This window comes from Carcharhinus amblyrhynchos, chromosome 9 (assembly GCF_965287045.1).
Source record: "Carcharhinus amblyrhynchos chromosome 9, sCarAmb.v2.hapA, whole genome shotgun sequence".
In the NCBI taxonomy this organism is placed as follows: Eukaryota; Metazoa; Chordata; class Chondrichthyes; order Carcharhiniformes; family Carcharhinidae; genus Carcharhinus; species Carcharhinus amblyrhynchos.
The window spans coordinates 25,726,279-25,744,303 of record NC_137332.1 but is presented as its reverse complement, the minus strand read 5'-3'; the positions used below and the strand labels follow the sequence as shown (position 1 = coordinate 25,744,303).

Here is an 18,025-nt window from a genome sequence, read left to right as displayed (position 1 = left end):
CCTCATTCGGATGGTGGACGTTCAGAGCGGCAACGGCGACCTTCTCAAGATGGCGGCGTAGCAACGGTGTGAGAGCCCAGAGCAGGGGGTGGGAGGGGATGGAGCCGGGCAGCCCCGGGAAGGAGGACAGCCTCTGTCACCATGTGCCCACCCTATTCACCATTTGTGCCAAGAATGTCAGCGAGAACATGGTTCGGCTGGAGCAGGGAGTCTGCGGTAAGACTCGAAGCTGAGGCTCCATTGTGTCTCTGGGTGACTGAGGCCCAGGCACCTGTCTGTCAGGCTCACTCAGAGATAAGGGCAAGTCGCAGCTCAAGATCTGTCAGGATGTCAAAGTCCTTTCGTAGATTCGTGAGGAAAAATGTCAGCAACAAATCTGCACATGTTGTCTATCCTTTATTAGGTTATTAAGTGACAGCCTAGTGGTGTCATCGCTAGACGATTAATCCGGAAATTCAGCTAATTTTCTGGGGACCAGGATTCGAATCCTGCCATGGTAGATGGTGGAATTTGAATTCAATAAAAAGAATATGGAATTAAGAATCCACTGATGATCATGAGACCATTGTCGATTGTCAGAGAAAAAAACATCTGGTTCATTAATGTCCTTTAGGGAAAGAATTCAGCAGTTCTTACGTGTGACTCCAGAATCACACGAATGCTGTTGTTTCTCAACTGCCCTTGGGCAACTAGGGATGGGCAATAAATGCTGACCAACCAGCAGCACCCATATCCCACAAATGATTGCCCATCCCTAATTACCCTTTATACAAAACATATGCTGGAGTGTGGCGACTTATTGTGAGCCGTCCCCTGCATACCCTCTAATTCTATCTTTTACTCTCCTATGCTTTAAAAACTTAACCTCTTAGTCTCTTAAACTCTCACACTGTTTTATTCCCATCTCCTATCAAGATGATCTTTCTCTACACTTTAGCTATGACTGTAACAATACATTCTGCACCCTCACCTTTGCTTCTCCCTATGTACTGTATGAACGGTATGCTCTGTCTGTATAGTGTGCAAAGAACAATACTTTTCACTGTGTGCCAATGCATGTGATAATAATCAAATTAAAAATTAATAAGGCAATTTAAGCATAAAACCTACTTTCAACAAATCAAATGGATTTTAAAAAAATTAACTGATGTAGTCACACTGGATCATAATCTGTGTGTTTGCTCTGCGTGGTGTCCACTAGTCACAGAAGTCTGCACTTAATGCAGCCTATTTCTCCAAGGACTGTTATTTGGCTGAAAGTTTGCACTTCCTTGTAACAGGCTCTTCTAAGTCCCCATCCTGTGTTGTGCTCCATACGCAGATTTGCCAACTGCAATTCTCCAAGAGCTGCTGAAGTTCCTTAACATTTATGACCTGGAGAGAATGGAAGAGGTCGCCGTAAAGAAAGGTAAAATTACTTCAGGAATTTCACCCTCTAAATTCAAACTCCTGTAAACCATCTGTTTGGCCTCTTTTAAGGTCAAACCAAATAAAAAAAGCCCAAGTTAAATCAGGACAAAGTAAAAGGGGCAGCTCCCCAAAAGGAAGGGAAACAGCCCGAACAAAATCAAAGTACAAGGAAACTTGAAAACATCAAATTAAAATGTGATTATTAGGGCCAATAATGCACCCAGTCCCTGTGGAGCCAATGGGCACAGAAGGTGTCAGCTGCAGCCATGGACACCGCATGCTCCCTCTCCAGGGACACCTGGCTGTGAACGTAGCTGCAGTAGAGGGGCAGACAGTCAGGATGGACGGCCCCCTCGATTGCCCGCTGTCTGGACCTGTAAATGGCGTGTTTCGCCAGGCCCAGGAGCAGGTTCACGAGGAGTTCGCCATCCTGACCCTCCCCTCTCCGCACCAGTTGAAACCATCTGTTTGGGCATTCGCTTGGATCATTTAAACCTTAATTCAAATCACTGAAATCTTCAAATTAAAAGTTATAATTGTTATTAATTTTAACATTGTGCTTTTCTCTTCTGTGTATTTTTAATTGTTAATGCCATGATTTCATCAAAGGAAATGTTGTGAAGGAATTTCTTCTGAATTGACATATAAGGTAACTCGTTACGAGCACCTTTAATCAGAATCATAAAACCAGACAACTGATCGGATAATGTGCGCCTTGTTTACCATTGTAACAAATGAAGGGATTATGGTACCTTATCTGATGTTTAAGCGTTTAAATTTTCCTATTTTTGCATTCTTCTGTCTGTGTTGGATAATGCCATGATTAGCAAAGTAGCTTTAAAAAATAATTGCTGGAAAAAAAGAGACGTGCTACCAGAGCTTTTCATCTTGCATTCATCAGGAGTGCCAAATTTCAAAGAGGGCAAAAGTTTATACTGCTAGAGTAACAGATATTGATTTATTGACAAGTCAGTTATGTTTTGGTTGAGATGTTTCCATGGAGAATGCACCAGGCAACTATTGTCCCCCACACTTTATTCAAAAAAAGAACAATGCCTGCATATGCTCTTTTTGCCTACAGTACAGGTTCCTGCGCGTGAATCTGTTCCTGTGTGTGAATCTATGTAGCTTCTAACAAGTGTAAGTGAGCTACATTGTGGGCCTGACCAATAGTCTTAAATTAGTGTAATTCTTAGCACGCTTGGGATTGTTCAGCATACACTGTCCAATCATAGAAACATAGTGTGGGGGACAATTACTTCCCTGGTGCATTGGTCAAGATATCACCATGGATAATGGAGAATGCTAGCACGAGGGGGCATAGCTTTAAATTAAGGGGTGGTAGTTATAGGACAGATGTCAGAGGTAGGTTCTTTACCCAGAGGGTGGTGAGGGATTGGAATGCCCTGCCTGCTGCAGTTGTGGATGCGCCTAGTTTGGGGACGTTTAAGAGATCCGTGGATAGGTTTATGGATGGAAAGGGATTGGTTTAGGTTAGAGGGTCATTGCTTTTTTAATTGGTCGGCGCAACATCGTGGGCCGAAGGGCCTGTTCTGTGCTGTAATGTTCTGTGTTCTATGTTCTAATGACATCTGACTTACCAACCAATCACCACCTTTTTCTTATGCAATATATGTTGTTGCTTTTTTTGAGATTCTTGCATCTGTCATGAGTCCAAGACAAAAAGCATCAACTGTGTCTTTTCTTCAGCAGTACTCAAGGTCTGCACCACTAAGCAATTATTAAAAATAATTACTTGAATCAGAATCCATTCACAATTATCTGCTGCAACACAACATCAGATTAATAGCTTGAAAGCTAAATATAAGAAGGTTGAGTGGCATATGATGTTATACTAAATAATATTCAGGCTCATGTGATAATACTGGTACTCCTTTACTTGTATATTCATGTTAAGAAACTTTTCATTTAGTAATTTCTCATTTTAATTTTAAGCTAGTTGTTAAACTAATGTACCAACTGCCTCTTCTGCTGAGTCAGATAGAAATTGGTGAACTCATAGCACGGTTTGAAGGGGAGCAGGAGAACTAGCCACTGTTCTGGCCAGTACTTTTTCATAATATTGCTTTAAAGAAAATAAACAATTATTTGCTCTTGTTTAAGATATTTGTAGTTGGGATGTTTCTAACACAATGACTCTCAAGTCAAGGCACATTGCTAAACTTTGGGATGTTTCAATCTGTAAGTGGAAGTACATTTGCTAAAATGCCACATTTATTTCTACCTGTAAACATTAATGCATTTGGAGCATATTTACTCCTTACCTCATAGAATACATATTTTAATGGCAGTCATTAATCTTAAAAAACAATAAGGTAAGATCTCGAATAGTTTAATTACTTTACCATAGCTGAAGTGTCCAATTCTCACATGATAATCCTTGCTGCAGTGGGTGCACACATAAATCAAAGGATCGGATAATAAAGTCTATGCAGTATTGACTTGTGAACCTTGATTCCTTTTTACTTTCTTCTCTTTCCTCTCTCAACCTGCCTGATTTTTTGATGCAGACTAGCCCTCTTGTGTGGCTGTTTAACCCAGCTTGTGGTATCAATTATAACAGTTTTCCAATCTCTTTGAAATGCTTTTATTTTGTGTCTTAATATGTTTTATAGGCATTTCAACTCAGGTGCTTTGGCTGCAGCTTTGGCAGGATTTGATTGGAACCAACCCGAAAGTAAGAACGGTAAGTATATTTTTATGCTGTCCGTTTTTTATGTGACGATTAATATATCTAGAAGTAGAGAATTCAAGACAGCATTGTGATGTCGGGCAAATTTTGTGAAAACATAGACTGCAACAAAAGCTGCTATAAACTGCTGTTCTGTTGCTGGTTAGCACTAGCCTTTGCTTTTAGTTTTGCAGTACATCCTGCCATATCTAAAGAAATTTAAAACCGATAAAGTAAAATTATTTTATTGCTCAGCGATTAGCGGGTTAATGTTTTAGTCTGTAGTCCTAACAAAGGTGAAGATGTTGTGGTGGACATCCTGTTCATTTGACATTAATAGAAGTTCTGCTTAAAAAAAAGTTAATATTTTGCAACAGCTTTATGGTTTACTTATGACACATCCTGTGCTAATTCTCTACAGTAATGCTGCTCAACATTAACTGACAGGATTTGCTTGCTTGCAATATAAATACTGTACCTGTCAAATCCAACGGTTGGGTGCTAAGATGATTTCCCCTCCATATTAGAAAGAAAGGACATTCACTTGTGCATTCCCTTGTAGTATTCGCATAAGCAAGGGCTCAAGTTGCTTGGGAAAGTATTCCAGAGCGTAGAGAAAACAGAATTCAAGATTCTGCTTAGGAATTCTTAAGTTAACTTTAAGAGCTGTCATCACGGGATGTAGTTGCTTTTGTGTACTGATCTGTGTTTTCATTAATACCACAGGAACCTTTTAACTGGAGACAAAAATTCCTGCAAACCTTCTTTCATGGTGTCTTATGGGGAACACTGGATATCTTGAATGACAGGCGTTTAAAGAATTCTCGCTCTTCTGCCTTGGTACTAGGATCACGACATGTAAGCAAACTGGTCATACGCAACAAGCTCCAAGGAGTGAAAGAACTTGCTGAAAATCCAAGCATTTGTGCCCGTTTGACTTCCACAGTGCATAAGCTGGTGTTTCAACATCTGCGTTCCGTGGATCCACTGTTAGAGCACTCACTGTTAAAGCTGCTTCATAGGCTTGTTCACCATGGCGTTGTGAAGGAGGTGGCATTGTCACATTGGAATGAACCCCATCCTGAATTATTGTCTCACATACTAAGGACATGTGCAGGACTTTGGCATGAAGGGAAGAGGGAAGATGAGAATACTTATTGTTGTGATGAGGGCAAATTAATAATGAGTGCTAAATCAATGAAGCCAACGGCTCAGAGTGATATATTAGATTACCGCCGCCAACAACCTGAAAGGGCTACGGACTGTACTTTACCTGATTGGATGTTTACTACTACTGAAAACAATGGTGATAAGAAACTCGTGTCTTCACGTGTTAACGTGCCTTCTGCTAACCTGATATCTCCAATCGCATGTTCTGTAAATTCTGAAGGTACAGCATGCGAGGAACTTTATTTGATGAATGGATCTAGTTGTTGTGAAACACACAGGATTTACCCCAAGAAGCGCAAATCCGATGGCACAATGTGTGGAAGACAGAGCAGTCTTGATGTACACACTGTTTCAGAAGTTCAGCCCTTTTCTGGAATACACAATATGGCTTTCGTACAACAAAATTCTTGTGCATCTAGCAGTCAGTTAGAACAGAGGCCCACTGGCAAGACTTGTGAATCAAGCAATTGTTGTAATGGTCTAAAGGAGGATTTGTATCCTTATGCATGCAGCAGGGTTGCGAAAGAGCCTAGATGTCCTAATCTATATCATGATGGTTCTGAAGAAAAATCAAGTTATTCCCATGAAACCGATGGCAGAACATTTACCAAACCATCATCATCCAGTGTAATCACTGGAACTTCAGAACAGCTAGTGTCTCATTGTGAGTTTACTAATGGTGCTGAAAAGACAAGTGCTGCAATTGCAGAGGAAGGAACATACACAAAAGCAATTGGGAGTTTTTCAGAAGGTCGTGGATCTCCTGGAATGATTTCTGGAGAACTTGAATCAACAAATGTACAAAATAGAAAGTTGGAAGAATCATATCTTCTCAATTCAAGCATTTGGACCTCAGAAGGTCTGGTGTCGTGTTCTACAAACCAAAGAACATGTAAGAAGCGAAGTCTCATTGACATGTTTAATGTCCAGTCAGCTGAAAAACCAAAGATTTCTGGTTCACCTGAAGCAATTGAGAAGCCAGAGGATATCTATGATTATATTTTCATGATAGGGGGAAATAAATCAGACAGTGAGCAAGGCACCTCAGAAACTGATGAAAACATCCTACTGGAGGGTTTGAGTAACTCTGATTTCTTTGGCCAAGAGCAAGTGGACAACATACCTCTTTCTTGCTCGTCTGAGTTCTATCTGAGGAGTGTGTCGGTGCTGGAAATTACATCAGTCTCATTGTCATTCAAGTCTTCCAGGATGCTCTGCAAGTTGCTCCGTTCATGGGTGTCCCTCCAGAAACTAGTTTTGGAATATAATGGTTAGTTGGTAAGGTTTGTGGAGATGATAAAGTATTGCACAATTTGATTTTATAGTTACTCCAAAAGCAACAGCTTGCAATACAACAACCTTCAGCATGAGTAGGTGACTTTATTTAACTGCATTATGTTCAGCTCATAAAATGAAGGGTTCACCTAATCCTTATTTGTGTAACATTAAATAATGAGCAGAAAATCAAAAATTAGACACTTAAGTTTTGAGTACTTCACTGGAGGTTTTGCCTTTGACTTTTTTTTATAAAACATCATTTACCATTTGCAATTATCTTGAAAGTATTATAAAACTGCCCACTTGTCAGAAATTATATCAGGTTAATGTTCTTTGTAATTCACCTCCTTTCATTTTATGTCTGGGGCTAGAGATTTTGATCCATGTTGACAAGTCTTGTTGGTGTTTTAATAATGCGGTGAATGATTTAATGAATGGCTCTTGCAACATTTTTGTTATTTAAATTAATTTCTATCTACACCATTTCCCAGTCTAGATAGGATAAGCAAGTCATCTGATAGTAACTCTCAACATTCTCCTAACTAGCAAGTCAATTAAGGTTGGCTTGGCTGCAGAACTTTGCAAAAGTTTAAATTTGCCACCTGAGAAATTATGGTTGTGCTTACTGCTTTACATGGGCAGCACTGGTTATACTCTCTTGTTGCTTCTGCTTTAAGGCCTGGGACCCACCATCTTTCCAATTCTCAAGGAACTCTATGTCCTGTCTCGATGCCATGACAATAGTCTTTCCAGTCTTGTATTAAAAGATGATATCCTGCACCTTCCCATGATCAAGCTGATTAAATTCCTGCTCAGCAACTTCCCCCGCCTGCACACATTCCATTTGGGTTTCCTGCTGGAAATACAAAATGAGTCCCTGGAAAACGAGTTGTTGATGACTGCTGCAGAGGTAACAGGTCAGAAATGCATTTTTATTGTTTTTTTTAAAGAAATACATCAAATGAATCACCCTTATTCCAAGTGAAACATGCTCTGAAAGCTCTTGATTTTGTTCATCTTTGATTGGGCAGGAGAGATTGACGATCGTGCCTGTCCCACATGCTTTCTGTGGTATTCTGGTCAAGCTCCAGAAGATTGGCAGGAAAGCTAGTGGAGTAGCAAGAATGCAATCCAGGTTGAAATTTAAAAACAAAAATTAGTAGATGATTGATGATGGAACTTCAGTTAACCACACCGCCCCCCCCCCCCCCCCCCCCGATAATGGTCATCCCAGCAATCACACACCTATGCTTTAACATTTAATTAAAATTGGTTGATAATTCTATTAATATTTGGATGTTCACTTTGGAATTTTCTCATTGTTTGCTGCTGTGTTTTCTCAGATAGCTGTTTGGAGGATTTGAGTCTGAGTTGCACAGACAAACCCCTACAAGTTGACTTGCTGATGCCTGTTTTAAAACGATTGAAATTCCTCAGATGCCTGTGTCTGCACAGGGCATCATTTGAAGCTCCAGAGGAACTTGGCAAACTGCTGTATACGACTACATGTGGGTGATAATGTACACTGAAGGGATAAGCCTGTCAAATGTATTTTTTAATTTTAATAAGATTTTGCATGATTCCCTTGCCTTAAATAACCTGCAGTTTTAATTACAGCAAATGCATACTGGCTCCAGAGGAACCCTGTGGATGCGTGTAGAATTGTTGATTCTTAGAATCACTACGGTGCAGAAGGTGGCCATTTGACCCATCGAATCTGCACAATTGTCCAAAAGAGCATCTGGCCCAACCTCCACCCCATCCCGATAACCCCTTGCATTTACCATAGCTAATCTCTCTAACCTACACGTCTTTGGACACAAAGGGGTAACTTAGCACAGCCAATCCACTTAACCTGCATGTCTTTGGGCACTAAGTGGCAATTTAGCATGGCCAGTCCATCGAACCCGCACATCTTTGGGCAGTGGGAGAAAACCAGAGAACTGGAGGAAACCCATTCAGACATGGAGAAAACGTGCAAACCCCACACAGATAGTCACCCAAGGTTGGAATCAAACTTGAGTCCCTGGCACGGTGAGGCAGCAATGCTAACCACTGTGTCTAATGTTTCCCAATAATTCTGTATTGACTGAGTTAATTAATTTTTCTCCCTGACTGGATGACCCATTGTTTGGAGATCACAATGATTTTTCTGGTGTTTCTGATATTTTCCAGTGCAGTAGGGGAAGAGTCCAAATAGAGAAACCTTTATTAGTCTGACAACATTAAATCCCATATTAAAATGTTATCTATATTTGCAAAGCTGCATATCTAATGATGTAACAAATCATTTTGCCTCCTAGACTTTCTCTCTGCCTTAGATCGGGTTACCATACAGGATGTGAATCTTGCTGTTTGCTTTAAGGAAGTTCTAGATCTTTTGCGTAGTGCTCCTTTTAAAGGTGAGAAAGAGCAAATAGTGTAGCAATAGATTATATTGAGTTTTAATTGTTGTTTGAACTATCAATAATAAATGCAACTCAAGTGTCTCAAATCCGGTTTTCCTTAAATCAGAGGCGTCTGAAAACTGGACATTATTAGAATGTGCCATGCATCAATTAAAAAAAAAACCTTACCTGGAGAATTCTCTAGATTGCACAGTGTGGCACCAGCCTAGTTATCTGCTTTGCCACTTCCATGCCAGTCTATTTCCGAGCAACCCTTGACCCCATTCAACCCAGCTTTGCCCAAACAGCCCATGGCTCGAATTGCCAGACCCAAAATCCAGCATGACCTTGGTCCTGATATTTTAGAAGACTGCATTGGCATAAAATAATAAGTTGACATTATCATTTGAAGTTGCAGGTTTTGCTGCAAGATGCACATCAGAAGTCAGTTAGTCATCTTTTCTCATACCTTCAATTGAAGTGTAGGACTGGAATGTAGAAATTAGGTTCTCTGCGTCCCTGTTTTTTAATCAAGTCCCTGCCTGACTTTTCAGGCGTATGTAAAAAAAAATCCATAGCATTATTTTAAGAAAAGCAAAGGCTTTCTTCCTATATCATAGCTAGTGTCTCAGCCAACATCATTAAATCAATGATCGCGTACTTCCATTTAGTTAACGTTGTATGTTGAAATCCCACAAGGAACCAAATTAAGTCCTGTTATATTTTTAGCCATCATGAACATTGGCTGTATCGATATCACCCTGCTTATACGTTGCCATAAATGGGTGGAGTATCTTGCCCTTCTGGTGGACCGTAATCAAGGTGACACATCTCACATGCAAGGGGCAGTCACTTCATTGAGCAAATGGGTGCTATATATTTAAAAGGGTTGCAGGTTGCATTAAGAGCTGATCACATGATTTGACGGTGATGTCATTAGGGTGTTTGCAGAGATTGCTGTTTTATTTTCAATTTGTACTCTATAGGCGAGACTTAGAATAAATCTGTTGCTGTTAGTTTGAATCTACCGTTGCCTCCTTTATATCTTTGGGAATGGCCTAAAATGCCATGGCAACAATTACATGTAGATTTTGCTGATCCATTTGAGAGTCCGTTTGAAGGTTACATATTTTTCAGTAATAATTGATGCGTCCTCAAGGTGGCCAGCACTTGTTACAATGGATAACAGCAAATCACATGAGTGTGACACCCCTTCCCCTCCCCACCCCCCACCACCACCAAAAATGCAACACAGTGGAATTGTTTCATGTGCAACCGTTGATTCCCTTATCACCAACTTAAGACAATGCTGAGATTGTGCTACACTTGTGCATTAAGCTGTTAGGAACCTACATTCAAAAGTGTTCTCAAAAGGAGGTGAAGTGTTTACAGAGAGAAAATGGATGATCTCACAAGCTATATCTACTTAAGCGTTACAACCTAACTCTAACTTATTGTGTTTAATAATTACTTAAGACCCATCTTTGAATATGTGTCACAGGTTTGGAATGCTAGACTTAGCAAAGAGCATGTAAACAAACAAAAGTGTTCTGAAACAAGTATTGAAACTGATTCTAGGTACCCAAGCTATTCTAACACAAGCAAAAAACTGAATGTGTTCCCTTGCTGAAAGGTGCAAAAAGCTTTGTCTGATTAGCTTTATAAGACCCTTGTCAGACCCCACTTGGAGTACTGTGCGCAAATCTGGTCACCTCATTACAAGAAGGATGTGGAAGCTATTGAACAGGTGCAGAGGAGATTTACAAGGATGTTGCCTGGATTGGGTGGCATGCCTTATGAAGAGAGGTTGAGGGAGCTCGGTCTTTTCTCCCTGGAGAGACGAAGGATGAGAGGTGACCTGATAGAGGTTTATAAGATGTTGAGAGGTATAGATCAGGTGGATTCTCAGAGGCTATTTCCCAAGGCTGAAATGGTTGCTACAAGAGGACACAGGTTTAAGGTGCTGGGGAGTAGGTACAGAGGAGATGCCAAGGGTAAGTTTTTCACTCAGAGGGTGGTGGGTGAGTGGAATCAGCTGCCGTCGGTGGTGGTGGAGGCGAACTCGTTGGGGTCTTTTAAGAGACTTCTGGATGAGTACATGGGATTTAATGGGATTGAGGGTTATAGATAGGCCTGGTAGGTAGGGATATGATGAGCACAACTTGTGGGCTGAAGGTCCTGTTTGTGCTGTAGTGTTCTATGTTCTATGTATGAACTTTGTTCGAAAATCTTGAATCCCACCTCCCGTTATCACAGTCTCTTGCCACAACCATGCAAAAGTAAATGTACAATGGAATTGAGGAGAAAAGACACCATAAGAAATAGAACAAATATAATACTCGAGCCCAATCCCCTACCAGATAAAACTCATAAATAGTATGCAAATAATTGAGAATTTGAGGAACTCAACCTGACAACATGTAATGTATAGACCTTAATGATGGAGTGGACCTTTCAGTTTTATTCTGTAAATTAAGGAAACCTGCACTATGCAAAGTATTGTAATTATTTATATATCAAAATGTTCATAGCTGCAGAATCTTTTGACCACATTATACTTCTTAAAATTTGAATTGTCTGTCATGAATTATGATGACTTGTTTTATTTGTATCATCAAAATGCAGCACCTGTTGCTATGATGATTTTTCAATGAACCATTGATCTAAATGGCTAAATAGATCATCAAGTCATTATCCCATTGCTGCTAGTGGCACCTTACTGTGTGTAAATTAGCTGCTATATTTCATTACAGTATTTACTAACTTCAAACTACTCCATTGACCATAAAACATTTGGGACTTCTTGAGGTTGTGAATGGCACTATGTTAATGCAAATCGTTCCATTTATGTACTGACTTTGATAAATTGTAAAAATGAATCTGCAGTTTGACTCCATAGCAAAGGCTCTTGTTGCAATGACTAAGAAACATCTTTTTCCACTTTACGTTCACAGGTTTAACATTGAATAATTGTCGGTTGTTTGAAAGACAAGCAGCAGAAACTGTATCTAAAATTGTCACTGCTCTGAAGCAAAATCAGTCTCTGAAATTCCTATCTTTACCAGCAAATCGATTAGGTTCGTACGCCTCATTTTATTCTCACTCCACATTTAGTTGGTTGTGTTGCTCTATTGTCATCAACCTGAAACAAAATGTATTATTGTCCCTGTATAAAATGGTATTCAGTGTCTCTCAACCATCATTTCCCAGCTGTGTTTATTGTACTTAACACAGGAATTTATGTAGTCCATGCAGTCTCCAAGCCTGTGAATATACATTCTTTTGAAATTCAATATGCAGATTTGTGTTTCCAAATTATATTGTAGAAAAAAAATTCAAAACATCTGGAGTTGTGGCCATTCTTAATTAATAGCTTGATATCCCATGCTGTTCTTATCCTTACCTAGGCAACGAAGGGCTGCTCTCATTGGCAAAACTGTTTACTGAGGATTCTTTATCATGCATCTCTAGCCTGAACGTAAGGTAACCAATGTTTTTTTTAATCCTTTTCTTCAACACACACGCGCACACACACATGTCTGAAGTTTCCTATAATTCCCTCTTTCCAACATCAACATCCAATTGATTGCTTTGAGAGGTAGAGGACAGCTCAGGTTAACTGTTTTCGTGATTGGCATCCACAAACAGAGAAGTGACTGTCTCCCAGTTTGGTGAGACTAGTATTCCTGGTTGTGGAGAATGACAATTGTGAATGTACTGTTATGCAAAACTCTGTTGGCACCCCACCATTCTATTTGGATTTAGCTATCTTGAAATACCATATTATGGTTATAGGCAAAACCATCTCTTGTGGTGTAATCTTTTCTAGCCTAACAGATTTTTTAAATAATTGGCAAAAAAAGCAAAAAACAGGGGATTGGACTGTTATCTGAAAGGGAAGAATGTGCAGGGTTATGGCAAGAAACTGGGAAATGGCAGTAGGTGAATTACTCATTTGGAGAGCCAGTGCAGACAAAGGTGAATGGCTTCCTACCCTCTAACAATTCTGTGATTCTATAATGGCATTTATTATTTAATACATCTAACAAAATTAATTGTGCATTTTTAGCTGAGTTAAGTCACTCTGTGATTTATTTTAAAGCGCAAATTGTATTCGAGGAGATGGATTACTCAAGTTTGCAAAGCTCCTTATGACTTCTGAATCCAAACTATCTGGTGGGCTGAAGCTAAAGGAACTAAACATAAGCGAGAACCTGTTCTTCAGAGATCCTGCACTTACTCAGGAGGCACTTGAACTTTTCAGAAACAAATGTCATGTAATCACAATACAGTCACTTACTGAGCCATTACAAGCATTTGCCGACCACATCAGTGTAATGTAGACATTCCAATATGATGCACATCCAGAAGCCTCTTTGTTAACCATTATAAATTACCACGTTCAAATTTCTTGGTTCTTTTATTTATAACCAGGACTGTTGATTATTGTAACTGTAGTGTCTGTTAATTTAGAAAAGTGAATGCAGCTCCAAGAAAATATTTCACCAATTATGTCCTTTGAAAACTATCATTCCTTCTTGCTTGGTTGGCTTAGGATCCAAGCTGATCTAAAGCAATTACTCATGGATGGACTACAAAATAAGCCATGTTAAGAACATAAGAAATAGGAGCAGGAGTAGGCCATTCAGCCCTTCGAGCCTGCCCCGCCATTCAATAAGATCGTGTTTTTGGATTCTGGTTCTCAATTTTAGTTAGAATTCATAGAGTGTAGCACTTTATGCTTAGTAGTTTGTTTTCCATTTTCTATTTTTTAAAAAACTAGGGGAGACATTCTTTTGAGGATGGATCCACAGTCCCTTCACAGCATGTTGGGCTGCACTGTTAATAAATATGATTTTTTTATGCTCTCCTAATATTTGTTTCTAATTTTTTTAGTATTGTGATTATTGTGAAGGCTTGCCATTTTCGTAAAGTTCTTGGCTTAGCAAAGTGGTTTATTTTTCTTTCACACAAGTGATTTGAGATAATCTTTTTTGGTTTGGAGCACTCTAAGAAATTGTCTCAGCAACGTACCTTAAATAGATGATGGGCTATATATGCAAAGACCTTCCAGGTAGTGAATTGGGCACAACCTCCTGGGTTTCCAGGGACAAATAAAGGGGAACCATTGTATAAGTGAAAGAAAAATGCAGGAAAAACACATCCTAGTGAATGAGAGAGATACAAAGAATACTAGAGGGTGACAAAAAGTTACGAAGGGTATCAGATCAACACAATATTTCACCGTTAGGAGAAAATAGGGTGGTCAGTAACAATATGGGCCCCTCAAACTGCTCAATGATATCTGAAAATAAGCAAATAGTAGACAAGTTGAATAATTACATAGAATCATAGACTAGAATCCCTACAGCGCAGAAAGATGCTATTCAGCCTATCGCACTTCCACTGTCAACAATCCTAATCCTCAGAACCCAACGCATTTACCCTGCTCAGCTCTGACACTAAAGGAGCATTTTAACATGGGCAGTCAACGTAATCTGCACGTCTTTGGACTACGGGAGAAAACCAGAGCCCCTGGAGGAAATCCGCATAGACACGAGGAGAACGTGTGAAGTTTGCACAATCACCCCAAGGCCGGAATTGAACCCAGTGGCTTAGTAAGCACTGTAGATGAAAGCATAATATAAGAAAGAAATTAATCTATTAAATGAATGGGCAAACTTTGATTTCGGTATAGGTAAATGTAAGGTAACTTTACATCTAAAGCGGATAGAACAAAGATTACATGTTAAATGGTGAAAAGCTAGAGACACTGGTGAGAGGGAGGTGGAAATTCAAGCAGGGGGACAGGTCATCTAAGTGAGCATTAAGTAGTCATGAACGGGTATAAAAAATAATTGGAAGAGTTCTAGGTCTTAATGTCTAGAGGTCTAAAATATAAAGGGATATAAGTCATGTACACCTATCCAAAGCCCTGGTACAGTTGTCTGGAGTACTGTGGGTAGTTCTGAGCACCACATTTTGGAATGTATGAGTCTTGGAGGAAAGTCAGTATAGAATTGCCAGTGAAACCTGGACTCAGTGGATTAAATTAGGTGGGGAGATTACTCAAACTGTATTCCCTGGGCTTCAGAAGTTGGTTATCTGATTAAAGTTTTCAAATTGTTAAGGAAATAGACATGAGAGAGAGAAACCATTTCCACTGGGTTGGGAAGTCTAGGATGCGAAGGCGTAGTATAAAAATTGGACCCATAGCTTTCAGCAGTGTAATTATAAAACATTTCATACAAGGGATGGGAGAAGTTTGGAACTCTCTTCAGCAAATGGCAATTGATAAACCGACCATTAATTTTAAACTGGAGTTTCATAGACTTTTGTTAACCAAAGTATTTAAGATTTTGGCAGGTATATGGCATTAGGGATTGAATGGTGGAACAGATTTGAAGGGCTAACTGATGGAGAGAATGAGATGAGGTTTGAGATTGTTGCCTGGACTGAGGAAAGTTTGAGTAGGCTTGCATATTTTTCCCTTTGGAACAGAGGAGGCTGAAGGGAGACCTAATTGAAGTACATAAAGTTATAAGGAAGAGAGATCTTGGCCTTGTTTCACAATCTGTAACATGGGGGCGTAGATATATGGTAAGAGGTCATAGATTTAGAGGGGATTCAAGGGAAAATATTTTCACCCGAGCTGATGATGATCTGGCAGTCAGTGTCTGAGAGGGTGGTACATGTTTTAAGAAAATCCTTAGATGCGCACTTGAAGCCCTGTAACCTACAAGGTTACAGATCACAAACTGAAGTTTTTTTTAATTCATTCGTGGGACATGGGTGTGGCTGCAGGCCAGCATTTATTGCCCATTTTTAGTTCTCTCGAGAAGGTGATAGTCAGCTGTCTTCTTGAAATGCCACAATCTATGTGCTGTGTGTTGACCCATAATGCCGTAAGGGAGGAAATTCCAGGATTTTGACCCAGCAACTTCAAAGAAACGGTGATACACTTCCAAGTTAGGACAGTGAGTGGCTTGGAGGGGAACTTGCAGGTGGTGGTGTTCCCACGTATCTGCTGCCCTTGCCCTTTTGGATAGAAGTGGTCGTGGGTTTGGAAGGTGCTGCCTACGAGTCTTTGGTGAATTGCTGCAGTGCATCTTATAGATAGTATACAATGCTGCTACTGAGCATCGGTGGTGGAGAGATTGAATGTCTGTAGATGTGGTGTCAAGCTTCTTGAGTGTTTCAGCTGTACCCATCAATGCAAGTGGGGAGTATTCCATCACACTCTTGACTTGTGCCTTGTCAGAACTGGAGTCAATAGAGTAATACCTGGCACAAAGGAAGATGGTTGAAGTAATCATCTCAGTTCCAGGTCATCAGTGTAGAAGTTTTTCAGGATAGTGTCCTAGGCCCAACCAATTTCAGCTGCTTCATCAATGAATTCCTTCCCTGATGAGGTTATCAGGTCAGAATGGGCATGTTCACTGACAATTGCACAATGTTCAGCACCATTCACTGAAGAAGTCCAAATCCAAATGCAACGAGACCTGGGCAATAGCCAGCTCAGACTGACAAGTAACATTTGAGCTACGCAAGTGCCAGGCAATGGCCATCTCTAACGAGAGAATCCATCATCCTTTGACATTCAATGGCATTACCTTTGCTGATTTTTTTTTTTACTGTTAGTATGATGTCTCAAAACATCTGATTACTTTACAGTAATAGTTTATAAATTGATTGACTGAACAGAGTAATGTAATTGTATCACTAATGGAACAGTGGTCATGCTGTGGCCTTCCTAGTTTTACATGAACGATACATTGTTGATTACATAGTAACGATACATTGTTGAATCAAGAAGAAAAACCTGATGCAGAAATAAAGATTTGACCCAAGTGAAAGGTTTGCTTTTGCCCAGTATGTATTGTGCTTGTACAGGATTTAAAATTGGGGCAATTTAGTCTCACACCACCAGATATGTGAAATGCCAGTTTTTGCATTTTCTAAATCTAGCAAATAACTGCATAAAAGCAATTACTTTTGAATTGGGGAAAAGTCATTTTTAAATCTTTGTTTTAATTGTACTGACATGTACTGCAAGTAATTGTAGTGACATGTACCATCTCCAATAAGAGAAAATCTAACCATCGCCTCTTGACATTCAATGGCACTACCATCGCCAAATCCCCCACTATCAACATCCTCAGGGATACCACTGGCCGGAAACTGGACTAACCATATAAACATTGTAGAAGGGCAGATCATAGGCGAGAAATCCTGTGGTGAGTAACTCGCCTCCTGACTCCACACAGCCTGTCCATCATCTATAAGATACAAGGCTCTCCCCTTGCCTGGATGAATGCAGTACAACAACTCCATTCAGGACAAAGCAGCCCACTTAATTGGCACTCCCTCCACTACTGATGAATAGTGGCAGTAATGTGAACTATCTATAAATGCACTGCAGGAACTCATCAAGGCTCTTAGGGCAGCACCTTCCAAATCTTTGATCACTACCTTCTGGAATGACAAGGACAGCAGCCACATGGGAACACTGCCACCTGGATGTTCCCTTCCAAGTCATTCACCATCCTGACTTGTAAATATATCCCGTTCCTTCACTGTTGCATGGTCAAAATCCTGGAACTCCTACCCACTGTGGATTGCAACGCTTCAACAAAGCAGCTCACCATCATCTTCAAGGGAATTTAGGGGTGGCAAATAAATGCTCACCTAGCCAGTGATGCCCACACCCTGTAAATGAATTTGACAGAAACTATCAGATGACAAACGAACGTGGCAAAAACTTTCCACTGAGGGCCTTAAGTCATGCAGCTAATTATATTGCAGGGGGTGGCATGACCTCTAGAGCACATTTTTCTGGTCATAGCCAATTAATAGGCCACTCCTGGGGCTGGTGTTCAATTTTAGGAAGATAGTACTGCAGTGGTAATGCCCCTGGACTAGTAATCTAGAAGCCCAAGCTAATAGAAACATGGAACAATGGAAAAGTAGGTAATTCAGCTCTTTGAGCGTGCTCTGCCATTGAATATGATCTTGGCTGATCCTCTATGCTATACTTCCACTCTCTCCCCATACCCCTTGACACCTTTAGAGTCTAGAAATGTCTATT

The 18,025-nt window shown here is 40.1% G+C and overlaps 1 protein-coding gene across 3 annotated transcripts; it reads left to right on the top strand.

The window, feature by feature from the left end:
• The first annotated feature begins 39 nt into the window (after nt 1-39).
• On the top strand, nt 40-16,700 carry lrrc41 (leucine rich repeat containing 41). 3 transcript variants are annotated; one of them, XM_080195332.1, is made up of 10 exons: nt 40-216; nt 1,322-1,408; nt 4,047-4,117; nt 4,829-6,164; nt 7,228-7,467; nt 7,894-8,058; nt 8,854-8,952; nt 11,892-12,014; nt 12,345-12,420; nt 13,040-16,700. In XM_080195332.1, the coding sequence occupies exons 1-10, from the start codon at nt 99-101 to the stop codon at nt 13,278-13,280; spliced, it is 2,556 nt and encodes an 851-aa protein (XP_080051458.1). In that variant the 5' UTR covers nt 40-98; the 3' UTR covers nt 13,281-16,700. The 3 variants fall into 3 exon arrangements, with proteins under 3 accessions (XP_080051458.1, XP_080051456.1, XP_080051457.1); XM_080195330.1 differs by having other exon boundaries at nt 4,829-6,542; XM_080195331.1 differs by lacking the exon at nt 1,322-1,408 and having other exon boundaries at nt 4,829-6,542.
• The last annotated feature ends 1,325 nt before the right edge of the window (nt 16,701-18,025 follow it).